At 45.8% G+C, this 12,516-nt stretch overlaps 1 protein-coding gene across 13 annotated transcripts in view; it reads left to right on the top strand.

Moving 5' to 3' along the window:
• Positions 1-12,516, top strand: part of ZBTB8A (zinc finger and BTB domain containing 8A) — a 66,351-nt gene that overhangs the window by 48,314 nt on the left and 5,521 nt on the right. For 10 of the 13 annotated variants that reach the window (XR_011390793.2, XR_011390792.2, XM_070078814.2 and 7 more), the window contains 2 exons: positions 4,036-4,859; positions 9,220-9,389. Coding sequence is in view for 11 of the 13 variants with exons in the window: in XM_051832090.3 (XP_051688050.3) it covers positions 4,036-4,859; positions 9,220-9,389 (994 nt within the window). In the remaining 2 variants the exon portion in view is untranslated. The remainder of the gene's footprint in view (positions 1-4,035; positions 4,860-9,219; positions 9,390-12,516) is intronic. The other 3 variants (XM_089301056.1, XM_089301055.1, XM_089301054.1) reach the window with 1 other exon arrangement.

Here is a 12,516-nt window from a genome sequence, read left to right as displayed (position 1 = left end):
TCAGTGGAGTCTGGCTCCTCTGCTTCTGATGCAGCTTCCTGCTAATGTACCTGGGAAAGCATCAGATGATGGGAGATTGGAGTGGAGTTCCAGGCTCTTGGCTTTGGCCTGGCCCTGTCTTGCTGTTGTTGCCATTTGGGTAACGAACCAATAGATGAAAGATCTCTCTCTCTCTCTTTCTCTCTCTCTCTCTCTGTGTGTGTGTGTGTCTTGCTCTGTCACTCCACCTTTCAAATAAATAATGACTCTTTAAAAAAAAAGAAAAGTTATTACCAGATTAGAGGGACTAGTAGGACCAGAACAATGAGTAATCAGAAAAATTATAAAATAGGTTGGCAAACAAAAATATCCACTAAAACAATAATTTTCATAGCTTCTAAATAGTTGTAGTTTCTGTTAATACAGAGATAATATTTCCATTCATTAAATAATTTTTAATCAAAAATTTTATATCAACTCTATGAAATTTGTTTTTATTGGTTAAATAATTTTTTTTTGCAAGTTGCATTTGTTTCCCAGGGCTGCTGCAACAAGTGTTGTAAAGAGTTGGCTTAAAACAACTGAAAAGTGTTCTCCAGTTCTGGAAGCTGCAAGTCAGAAGGCAGTGTTGGCAGGGCCACGCTGCCTCGCAAGGCTCTGGCGGAGAACCCTTCCTTGCCTCTTCCAGCTGCCGTTGGCTGCTGTCAGTCCTGACCCCAGTCCCCTCATGGCCGCCTTCCCTGTGTCATCTCCTCTTCTAACAAGGACAGCAGTCATTGGATTTACAGTCCTCTCTAATCCAGTATGACCTCATCTTAACTGCTTACATCTGTAAAAGCTGTTTCCAAATAAGGTTACATTCTGAGGTTCCCGATGGATGGGGACTTGGGGGTAGGGGAGAGGGTGGGAGAGATAGTATTTGACCTATTACACAGGTCCATCTAATATTATTGGAGAACTGAAAAGGCAGAAGATGTAAAACAGGTATTTGGCCTGGCAGTTAAATTACCAGTTAGGATGCCTGCGTCCCATATCAGAGTGCATGGATCCCAGGTCCCAGCTCTGGTTCCTGATTCCAGCTTCCTGGTTATGCAGGCTCTGTGAGGCAACAGGTAATGGCTCAAATGGTTGAGTCCCTGCTACCTATATGACAGACCTGGATTAAGGTCCCGGATTCCACCTGACCCAGTCCCATGCACTGGGGAATGAACCAGTGGATGGAAACTCTGTCTACCTCTGTTTCTGTTTTTCTGCCTCTCAAATAAAAACAAACAAACAAACAAAAAAAACAAAAAGAATATTTATCTATTTCAGGCTAAATAGTAAAGGTAAAGACTACAGGGGGAGCAGTGCTGTGACGTAGTAGGTTAAGCCTCTGCCTAGAGCACCAGCATCCCATATGGGCGCCAGTTCACGTTCCAGCTGCTCCACTTCTGATCCAGCTCCCTGCTAATGGCCCAAGTTCTTGGGCCCCTACACCCACCTGAGAGAACCAGAAGAAGCTCCTGGTTCCTGCCTTCAGTCTGGTCCAGCCCCAGCCACTGTGGCCATTTGGGGAGTGAGCCAGTGATGGAAGATACTTCTCTCTCTCTGCCTCCTCCTCTCTCTGACTATAACAACTCTGCCTCTCAAATAAATAAGTAAATCTTTTTTTTTTAAATAAAGACTAAGTTTATCAAAGAAGGAAAGATCATTCAACACCCAAGTAATCCATTAATATAATATATGATTTATAATTTTATTTCTTTTCATTTTATTTGAAAGGCAGAGAGAGAGAAGCAGACAGGTGGAAAGAGATCTTCCATCCACTGATTTGTTCCCCCAAAGCCCACAACAGCTAGACCTGGAGCAGGCTGAAACTAGGAGCCAAGAACTTTTGTATTTCCCATATGAACAGCAGGGACTCGAACACTCGTGTCATTATCTGCTGCCTTGAAGGAGTAGCTGGGACTTTATCAAGGCATAAGATGTGAGTGTCCTGAGCGGTAAAATAAGGTGCTACACCAAACATCTGCTCCATAATATACCATTTTAACATATTATTATGAGTTAAATTGCTCCCCTCAAGATATATTGAAGTCCTAATCCATAACACTTTGTGTAGAAATAGATCCAAAACACTTTGTGTGGAAATAGGATCATTGCAGATGTAATTACTTAAAATGAGATCATACTGGGGTGAGGTTGCTCTTAATCCATTATGACTCAAGTCCCTATAGAATAACGTGAAGATGTAGGAGAGAACACCCTAAACACCGTGGTGAGATTAAGTTTCCACCCTCTTAATATCGTTAACATACGACTTTGGGAATTTAGTCTCCTACATGAGTTTGGGAAAGAGAGAAGGATAAAATATAATCAAACTATAGAAATACAGAGTAAGCAGGGGCTGGCACTGTGGCAAAGTTGGTTAAGCCTCCGCCTCTGGTGCTGGCATCCCATATGGATGACGGTTCCTGTCCTGGCTGCTCCACTTCCGATCCAGCTCCCTGCCTATGGCCTGGGAAAGCAGTGGAAGATGGCCCCAGTGATTAGGGCCCTGCATCCGCATGGGAGACCTGGAAGAAGCTTCTGGCTCCTGGCTTCAGCCTGGCCCAGCCCTGCTGTTGCAGCCATTTAGGGAATGAACCAGCGTATGGAAGACCTCTCTCTCCCTCTGTCTCTGACTCTTCCTCTCTTGTAACTCAGACTTTCAAATAAATAAAGAAAACTTAAAAAAAAAGAAACGATGGTTTTGATAGTGGGAATTGGTTGGAATGGTTTCAAAAGAGAAGACAACAAAGAACAAAACAAAACTCTATAAATTTTATACAAGGGATCTGAGAGGTGCACGTGAAATCAAGGGGAACTTTCTGTTTTCTATGCTTTTAAGATAGCACATATTAGGTGTCATATCTGTGTAAAGTCGGAAGCGATCCACTTTGTATAAAAGAGGGAAATGATTCTGAGTGCAGCTTTAGGCAGAGCTTACTTCCTGCCTGTCTTGGGTTCTAACATCTCTCCTGAGCACTTTTGGATTTGCTCTGCAAGGTACCCTAGGGGCACCACCATCCCAGGACTAATTCTAGTATTAGATTTGCACTGTCGGGTTTCCCACACCAAGCAGGTAAAATAAATTTGAACTCTAAAATCTCATATGAGGTACAATCTTGGATCTGAATATCTTACATGGACTTTTTCCCCATGCAAGGCCCTGCAAAGACAAACCTTCTTTCCCTTTTCCTGGTGTGAATGAGCGAGTCCCTCGTCCCTTTTCCTCAAGGTTCTAGCTCCTGTGCTCACGGACTGGGGTTTGCTGTTGACGTAAATATACCCAGAGCCACTGCTGGCCATGCTCACGGGCTCATGTGCTTGCTGCTCCAGCTCTACCTCCTCTTCTCTGCTGGCGTCCCGGATTTCTTAATTTGTCTCACAAGCCCACCCTACGTTGTTAAAGCTTGGGCTATAGTTTAACCAACATCTCTAAGGATCTGTGGCAGAAAAGGTTCTGTGCCTTCTACACCTCCACTTTGCTGAGGTCGGAAACTTTTACCCCTCACTCTTCTCCTGCTAATAATTCCTGGTCATCTTTGAGGTCTCAGTTTAAATGTTGCCTTCCAGAGAGGTATTCCCTAGCCACCTCCATCCCAATTTGAACTAGTTTACCCTTTCATACTCCCGGTAGCACTCTCCTTCTCTCTTAGCTAATGTCATATGAGTGTTTATTTAATGCCTGATACCCCCTCTCAGTTGAAAACTACATGAAAGAAAGAATCAAAATTTTTCAGTTGGTTCAGCCATATAGCAGACCAGGTGTATTGGAGATGCTCAATAAGGTTCGCTGACAAATAATTTTTAGAAGTCTAATAACTAGTAGCACTGCATTAAATAACATTGTGAAATCTGTTGTCTTCTGTGTCTTGGGGACTGTTTTCTCCTGGAAGAATAACGGACAGAGTCGCAGGCCGTGGCTTCACCTGCTGAGCCACAACACCGGGCCCTGAAGGAGAGAGGCGTTCTCGGAGTTCACTGTCCTCCGAGAAGGATCGTTGTTGACCTGTGTCATTTCCTCTGCAGCATGGAGATCTCCTCTCATCAGTCTCACCTCCTGCAGCAGCTGAACGAGCAGCGCAGACAGGACGTGTTTTGTGACTGCAGTATCCTGGTGGAAGGGAAGGTCTTCAAAGCCCATCGGAACGTACTGTTTGCCAGTAGTGGCTACTTCAAAATGCTGCTGTCTCAGAACTCAAAGGAGACGAGCCAGCCAACCACTGCCACCTTTCAGGCTTTCTCCCCGGACACTTTCACGGTCATCCTGGACTTTGTCTACTCCGGCAGACTGTCTCTCACCGGGCAGAATGTCATCGAAGTGATGTCAGCTGCCAGCTTCCTTCAGATGACTGATGTCATTAGTGTGTGCAAGACGTTCATTAAATCTTCACTGGACATCAGTGAGAAAGAGAAAGACCGCTATTTCAGTCTCTCGGATAAAGATGCCCACTCTAATGGCACAGAACGTCCCTCTTTGTATAGTAGTGGCTGGCAAGAAGGAAGTGGTTCTCCACACTCTCACTTAAACCCTGAGCAAGGAGCAGGTGGAATAAGTGGAAAAGCGTGGAGTAAGTATCATTACCACCCAGTCTCCCACAGGAATGCTCAACAGCTGCTGGCCAAGCACGAGCAGAGGAAAGACGCCATTAAAAAGACCAAACATTTGCGATTGTCACAGCCGTCCGATGTTGGTCATTTTAAGTCAAGCAAACGGGAAGCACGGACCTCCGATTCTTCCGACCATGTTTCCCAATCAGAAGAACAAGCACCTGTTGATGCTGAAATGGACTCCACTCCTGTTGGCTATCAGTATGGTCAAGGACCTGATGTCACATCCAGAAGTTTTCCAGGTATCCAAAAAGAGCCAAACCATCCCTCAACTAGGTTCCAGACTCCTATACAAGGGTAGTTAAAGAAGGTTGTGGGAAAATGAAATAAAAACAAGTTTATTTTGGTGCCCCCCTCCCACAAAAAGACATTGAAATCCATGTGCAGTTCTTTCATGATGCGCACTATGAACTTTTTGAAAACCCATATAAATAAATTCTGGCTCAAAATTCCCTTGGGTATTATTGACAATTGGAACTAGTGATTTTTTTAAGATTTATTTTATTTGAAAGGCAGTTACAAGGGGAGAGAGGGAGAGATAGATCCTCTGTCTGCAGGTTTACCCCCAAAATGGCCACGATGCCCAGAGCTGGGCCAGGCTGAAGCCAGGAGCCAGGAGCTTTATCCAGGTCTCCCATGTGGGTGCAGAGGCCCAAGGAGTTGGGCCATCTTCCACCGTTCTCTCAGGTGCATCAGCAGGGAGCTGCATCAGAATTGGATCAGCTGAGACTTGAACCGGTTCTGGCACTGCAGGCAGTGGCTTAACTCATTGTACCACAACACCAGCTCCACCAGTGATTTTTAAGTTTCATACTTTTATAATGAAATGTATTTCATAAGACATGAACTTAAATTTTTTAATTCAAAATAATATCAGGTAAATTTTACAGTAGTCAAAATAATAGAATACTGGGCCGGCGCCGTGGCTCACTAGGCTAATCCTCCGCCTAGCGGCGCCGGCACACCGGGTTCTAGTCCCGGTTGGGGCGCCGGATTCTGTCCCGGTTGCCCCTCTTCCAGGCCAGCTCTCTGCTGTGGCCAGGGAGTGCAGTGGAGGATGGCCCAGGTGCTTGGGCCCTGCACCCCATGGGAGACCAGGAAAAGCACCTGGCTCCTGGCTCCTGCCATCGGATCAGCGCGGTGCGCCGGCCTCAGCGCGCCGGCCGCGGCGGCCATTGGAGGGTGAACCAATGGCAAAGGAAGACCTTTCTCTCTGTCTCTCTCTCTCACTGTCCACTCTGCCTGTCAAAAAAAAAAAAAAAAAAATAATAGAATACTGAGAATCAAAACCCATGATTTTCCAAACGTTTGTCTGTGAGTGATTGATACTGATAAGTAATTAAAGCTCTTTTCTAAATGGTCCAATATGTATAAGACACATATTTTCACTTTAGGTTTTTTTCTGTGTATAGAGAAATACACTATAGATAAATATGTAATTTATTCAGAAATAAATACACAACCTTTAAAAAAACCTAAAGTACAATCTCTAACATTGATTCTGTAATTCTGCAGTGGAGCAATGTGCAACAGTATGAGATAAAGTTTCTTGTTTCTATGATATAATTAAAATACAGAAAGACTGTATGGGTTGATAGTTTTGATAGAGCTGGTGTTGTGGCATAGCAGGTTAAGCTGCCACCCGCAACACTGGCATCCCATATAAGCATTGATTCATATCCTGACTACTTCACTTCCAACCCAGCTCCCTGCTAATGGCCTGGAAAAAGCAGCAGAAGGTGGCCCAAGTGCTTGGGCCCCTGCCACCCATGAGGGAGACCTGGACAAAGCTCCTGGTTCCTGGCTTTGGCCTGGCCCAGCCCTGGCCATCCATCTGGGAAGTGAACCAGTAGGTGGAAGATTTATCTCCCCCTCCACCTCTCCAACTCTGACTATCAAATAAATAAATAAATCTTAAAATAATAATATTAATAATATTCCTTTCACCCTTGGTAAGACTGAAAATGAGTGTGGATTGGAAGTTATCTCCTTCAGTTAGTCAGCAAATTTGTTTCATAGTTTACTTGTAAACTTAAAGAGAAATTATAATAAAATGAAACTCTTAGAGATTATAATACTTCAATTTAAAAAACCTTTTGCTTTAGAACAATTTAAAACATATACAGAAGTGAAAGGAATGGCCGGCACCGCACCGCGGCTCACTAGGCTAATCCTCCATCTAGCGGCGCCGGTACACGGGGTTCTAGTCCTGGTTGGGGCGCCAGATTGATTCCTGGTTGCCCCTCTTCCAGGCCAGCTCTCTGCTGTGGCCCGGGAAGGCAGTGGAGGATGGCCCAAGTGCTTGGGCCCTGCACCCCATGGGAGACCAGGATAAGTACCTGGCTCCTGCCTTCGGACCAGCACGGTGCGCCGGCCGAAGCGCGCCAGCCGTGGCGGCCATTGAAGGGTGAACCAACGGCAAAAGGAAGACCTTTCTCTCTGTCTCTCTCTCTCACTGTCCACTCTGCCTGTCAAAAAAAAAAAAAAAAAAAAAAGTGAAAGGAATGGTATAATTGCCACATCCCTGTTCCTACTTCCAGTATCTTTCTTCCTTTTTTCCCCAGTTTCTTTCAATTCCCAGACCTTTGCACTATATCTCTATCCTTACCCCAACCCCTTCCTTTATTATTTTTAAGCAAATCTCAGACTTTGTATTGTTTTCAAGAGTAACAGTTTCACAATATGTCCCTAAAATACAACCTTAAAAAATAAAATACTGTTAGCGTACCAGGACAGATTGACCAATAATTCCTTAATATCACTAAGTAACTAGCCAGAATTCACATTTCCCTGATTCTCATACATTCTTCTTTTTTTTTTTTTTTTTTTGACAGGCAGAGTGGACAGTGAGAGAGAGAGACAGAGAGAAAGGTCTTCCTTTGCCGTTGGTTCACCCTCCAATGGCCGCCACGGCTGGCGCGCTGCGGCCGGCGCACCGCACTGATCCGATGGCAGGAGCCAGGTACTTATCCTGGTCTCCCATGGGGTGCAGGGCCCAATCACTTGGGCCATCCTCCACTGCACTCCCGGGCCACAGCAGAGAGCTGGCCTGGAAGAGGGGCAACCGGGACAGAATCCGGCGCCCCGACCGGGACTAGAACCCGGTGTGCTGGCGCCGCTAGGCGGAGGATTAGCCTAGTGAGCCGTGGCGCCAGCCCTCATACATTCTTAAAAATAATTTGGATATTTATAGATAATGTTTTAAAATAATAGACAATCTGGCTGATTTTTACCCATCCCATTTTCCTGTAGGATACTAATTTGAATCTGTATAAAATTGTAACATAGTATAGATCCTTTTCTTTGAGATTTTATTTTTTTATTTAAGAGGCAGAGTTACAGATAGAGAGGGAGACAGAGAGAAAGGCCTTCCATCTGCTGGTTCACTCCCCAAATGGCTGCAATGGAGCTGGGCTGATCCCAAGCCAGGAGCTAGGAGCTTCTTCTTGGGTCTCCCATGTGGGTGCAGAGGCCCAAAGACTTGGGCCATCTTCTACTGCTTTCCCAGGCCACAGCAGAGAGCTGGATCGCAAGAGGAGCAGCCGGGACTGCCTCAGCCACAGGCGAGGCTTAGCCCACTACACCACTACAGTGCCGGCGCCCGTAGTATAGATCCTACGCCAAGTCCTGCTGAGCTCTGCTACTGACCAAGAGATAGAAATCACAGCGAAAATGGGAAACCCTTGTGGCATTTTAAACCTCAAAAAGACTATTTTTTTTCATTTGGGCTCTCTACTCTTATAATTCTAGATTACTTAAATGTAACATCAATAATGACCTGACTTTAACAGCTGTTAAATTGATATATGCTTCCAATCACAACTAACATTTTTAAATGTAATTGTCAGCTTCAAAGCAAAACAGTAAAGATCCTTGAAATTTTTTCACCTTCAGAAAAAGTGTATGAAAAGTAAAGGCAAGGGAATAGAAATATACAAAAAAGTTACTTAAAACTGAAATCCTGGGGCAGGTGTTGTGGCACAGCAGGTTAAGTCATCTGTGACACCTGCGTCACATGTCAGAGTACCTGGTTTAAGTGCTGGCTGTTCTGATCCAACTTCCTGCTAATGCTCCTGGGAGGCCGCAGATGATGGCTCAGGTACTTGGGTTCCTGCCACCCTTGTGGGCGACCCAGAAGGAGTTTCTGGCTCCTGGCATCCTAGCCCTGGCTGTTGCAACCATTTGGGTAGTAAACCAGAAATGGAAACTCTTTCTCCATCTCTTCCTCTCTTTCACTCTTTCAAGTACATGAATAAATGTTTTTTTAAAAAATCAAATATTAAATGCTTTGATTTTAGATGATGTCTGGAGTCTTAAAATTGAATACTACCTTTTTACATTTAAAATCATTACTATTAAAATCAACTAACTCCTCTGCATCAACTAAACAGATACGTATGGAAGTCTGAACTTAACAGACTTTACACCAAATCCAGAAGTTATTCTGTGCCACAGATTCGTTGACAATCTAGTCTTAAAATGTCTGTCTCCTCCGTTTCTCCTTCCTTTCCGAGACGGGGCACGCCGACTCCTTTTGGATTCTTCCTGTTTGTAGAGTAGTTACTGGAGGGCTCGGTGATTGACTGAACTGTCTCCTGACAGATGAGCTACCCCGGATGCGGTTCAAGTGCCCCTACTGCACCCACGTGGTGAAGCGGAAAGCAGACCTGAAGCGCCACCTGCGCTGCCACACGGGGGAAAGGCCCTACCCGTGCCAAGCTTGTGGGAAGAGATTTAGCAGGCTGGACCATCTGAGTAGCCATTTTCGAACAGTACGTATGCAGCTGCCATCGTTTTGCTTCTTGAGAAGCACATGCATGTATCTGCTTTGGGATAACCTGGTTTTCATATAACTCAGTTTAACATTTCTGCTTTGCACATAAGGCATCATCACATGTGTACATATAATGTAACATACAGATTGTAACATCTCCTTTGAAATCCTGAAGTCAGAGATAGTCTTGTGATGATCAATGGTTTTGTATTTCCATCTTTTAAAGATTTATTTATTTATTTATTTGAAAGTTACATAGAGGCAGAGGCAGAGAGAGAAAATCTTCCATCTGCCGGCTCACTCCCCAAATGGCTGCCATGGCCAGAGCTGGGCCGATCTGAAGCCAGGAGCCAGGAGCTTCTTCCAGGTCTCCCACGTGGGTGCAGGGGCCCAAGGACTTGGGCCATCTTCTGCTTTCTCAGGTCATAGCAGAGAGCTGGATTGGAAGTGGACTAGAACCCGTGCCCATATGGGATGCTGGCACTGCGGGCAGCAGCTTTACCCACTATGCAACAGCACCAGTCCCTTACATTTTAACTAACATAAAATCTAATAGGTTGTTGCACACTGGTCTGCTCAGAGCCATAGATAATATAAGCTATTTGTGTTTTAATCTAGGTCTGACTCACTATTTCCTAAATTCAGCAACTACCAGGGATTTTTTTTAAACATTGATTTATTTGTTTTGAAAGCCAGGGTTACAGAAAGAGAGGGAGAGACAGAGATCTTCCATCTACTGATTCATTTCCTAGATGGCCACCATGCTCAGTCTGGGCCTGGCTCTAGGAGCCAGGAGCTTTATCCATGTCTCCCACATGGGTAGCAGGGGCCCAAATACTTGGGCCAACCTCCACTACTTTTCCCAGGCCTTTAGCAGGGAGCTGGATCAGAAGTGGAACAGCTGGGACACGAACAGGAGCCCATATGAGATGCCAGCATTGCAGGCGGTGGCTTTGCCTGGTGTGCCACAGCGCCAGCCCCCTACCAGGGATTACTGAAGCTTTCCCTAGCAGCTTCTTACTCCAGTTGCGGCTGTCTGGCCTCTGTCTATTGCACCTGTCCTAGTTTCTCTCTAGTTTCTCCACGGTCTCCTCAAGGAAGGAAGGAAGGTAGGCCGCAGAGCCACTCCCATTCAGGGACTGTCAGCCGCAGACAGACCTCAGTGCCCTGGTGGTTCAGTAAGACAGAGATGCAGGAATTATTCTGCTTTCATCTTGCAGCAAACTTATTTTTCAAAATCTATTCTCTTAATAAGAATTCTCTTTAATTTTAAAGGTTACTTGAGGTGATTTTTTCATATATTGCTTTACAGTTATTTATATGATAAATATATATTGAGTACCTACTAAGTGATAGGTATAGGGGCTGGCGTTGTGGCATAATGGGTTAAGCTGCCACCTGGAACAGTGGCATCCTATATGGGCACGTTTCTAGTCCTGGCTGCTCCACTTCCAATCCAGCTCCCTGCTAATGTCACTAAGTAATAGGTATATGGCAGTGAGCCAAGCAAACTCTGCCTTCATTAATGTCATGAAACCAGACTTTTTTTTTTTTTTTTTTGACAGTCAGAATTAGAGAGAGGGAGAGAGAGAGCAAGATCTTCCATATGCTGGTTCACTCCGCAGATGGCTACAATGGCCATGGCTGGGCCAGGCTAAAGGCAGAAGTTTCTTCCTGCTCTCCCACATGGGTGGCAGGGGCCCAAGCACTTGGGCTGTATTCTGTTGCTTTCCCAGGCACGTTATCAGGGAGCTGGATTGGAAGTGGAGCAGCTGGGTCTCGAATCTGCACCCATATGGGATGCCAGCATCACAGGCAGCGGCTTTACCTGCTGTGCCACACTGCCGGCACACCACCTCTGCTCTAATCCAGCTTCCTGTTAATTCACCCTGGGAGGCAGCAGGTGCTGGCTCCAGTACTTGGGTTCCTACCACCCATGTGAGAGACCTGGATGAATTTCCTGGCTTCTAGTTTTGGCCTGGTCCAGCCCCAGTTGTTGCAGGCATTTGGGGATTGAACCAGCAAATGGAAGATTGAAAGATTTTCTCTCTTTATCTACCTTTCAAGTAAATAAAAATAAATAAAACTTTTAAAAATAAGAAAAAAAAAAGATAAAAATTAGAAAGCAGTAAGTAATAGAGAAAGAGGGAGAGACAGAGGGTAAGAGAGATCTTCATCTGCTAGTTCACTCCCCAAATGCTCACAACACTGGGGGCTGGGTCAGGCCATAACTGCTGTCCCTCATAGTGTGCATTAGCAGGAAGCTAGAATCGGAAGTAGAGCCAGGACTGAAACCTAGGTACTCTGATATGGGATATGGGCATCCCTAGCAGCATCTTAACTCCCGTACAAAACATATACCCTACAGTCCTCTTTCTGCCAGACCTTATGTTAATAAAATGACAAGTAATCCTTCTATCCACAAATATTCATGAGGCCAGTGTTGTAGCACAGCTGGTCAAGTCCCTGGCCATGGTACCTGCATCTCATATGAATGCCAGTTCAAATCCTGGCTGCTCCACTTCTGTCGCTCCCCCTCTTCATGGAGGAACGACACAGGACCCTGCACTGTTCTTTCGTCTGCTCGGCCCTTCCCGGGTTTGCTGCTGGTTCTTCCCGGGTTGGCTACTGTCCCTTCCACCTCCGTGGAAGGGCGGTTCCCCCTGGCCACTTTCCCCACTTCCGCAGGGGAGCGGCACACCGCCGGCCGGCTCTCTCGGGGGCTGCACAGGTGTTCCCCTTAGATGTTCCTCTTAGATGTTCCTGGTGCATGCCGTCTCTCTCCTCCTATATAGTCCTCCTCCGCCAATCCCAACTCGGCTGCCCACACGCCGAGTACGCTGCTCTCCTCCAATCAGGAGCAGGATCAGCTCCTGGAGGTCATCACTCAGGTTGGCAAGAGGCAGCTGCGTAGAAGCTGTTTTCTCCTCTCCCAGCGCCACATTGTGGGAGAGCAGATGCATAGAATAAGTCTTAATTCCAGTAACAGTATAGTCCGAGTTGCTCCCCACAACTTCCCATCCAGTTATCTGCTAACACTCCTGGGAAAGCAATGGAAGATGGTCCAAATGTTGGGCCCCTGCACCCATGTGGGAGACCCAGATGGAATTCCAGACTCTTGGCTT

Source organism: Oryctolagus cuniculus, chromosome 7 (assembly GCF_051225735.1).
Source record: "Oryctolagus cuniculus isolate XC-2025 breed Fujian yellow rabbit chromosome 7, ASM5122573v1, whole genome shotgun sequence".
In the NCBI taxonomy this organism is placed as follows: domain Eukaryota; kingdom Metazoa; phylum Chordata; class Mammalia; order Lagomorpha; family Leporidae; genus Oryctolagus; species Oryctolagus cuniculus.
This window is presented reverse-complemented; position numbering and strand designations above follow the sequence as displayed.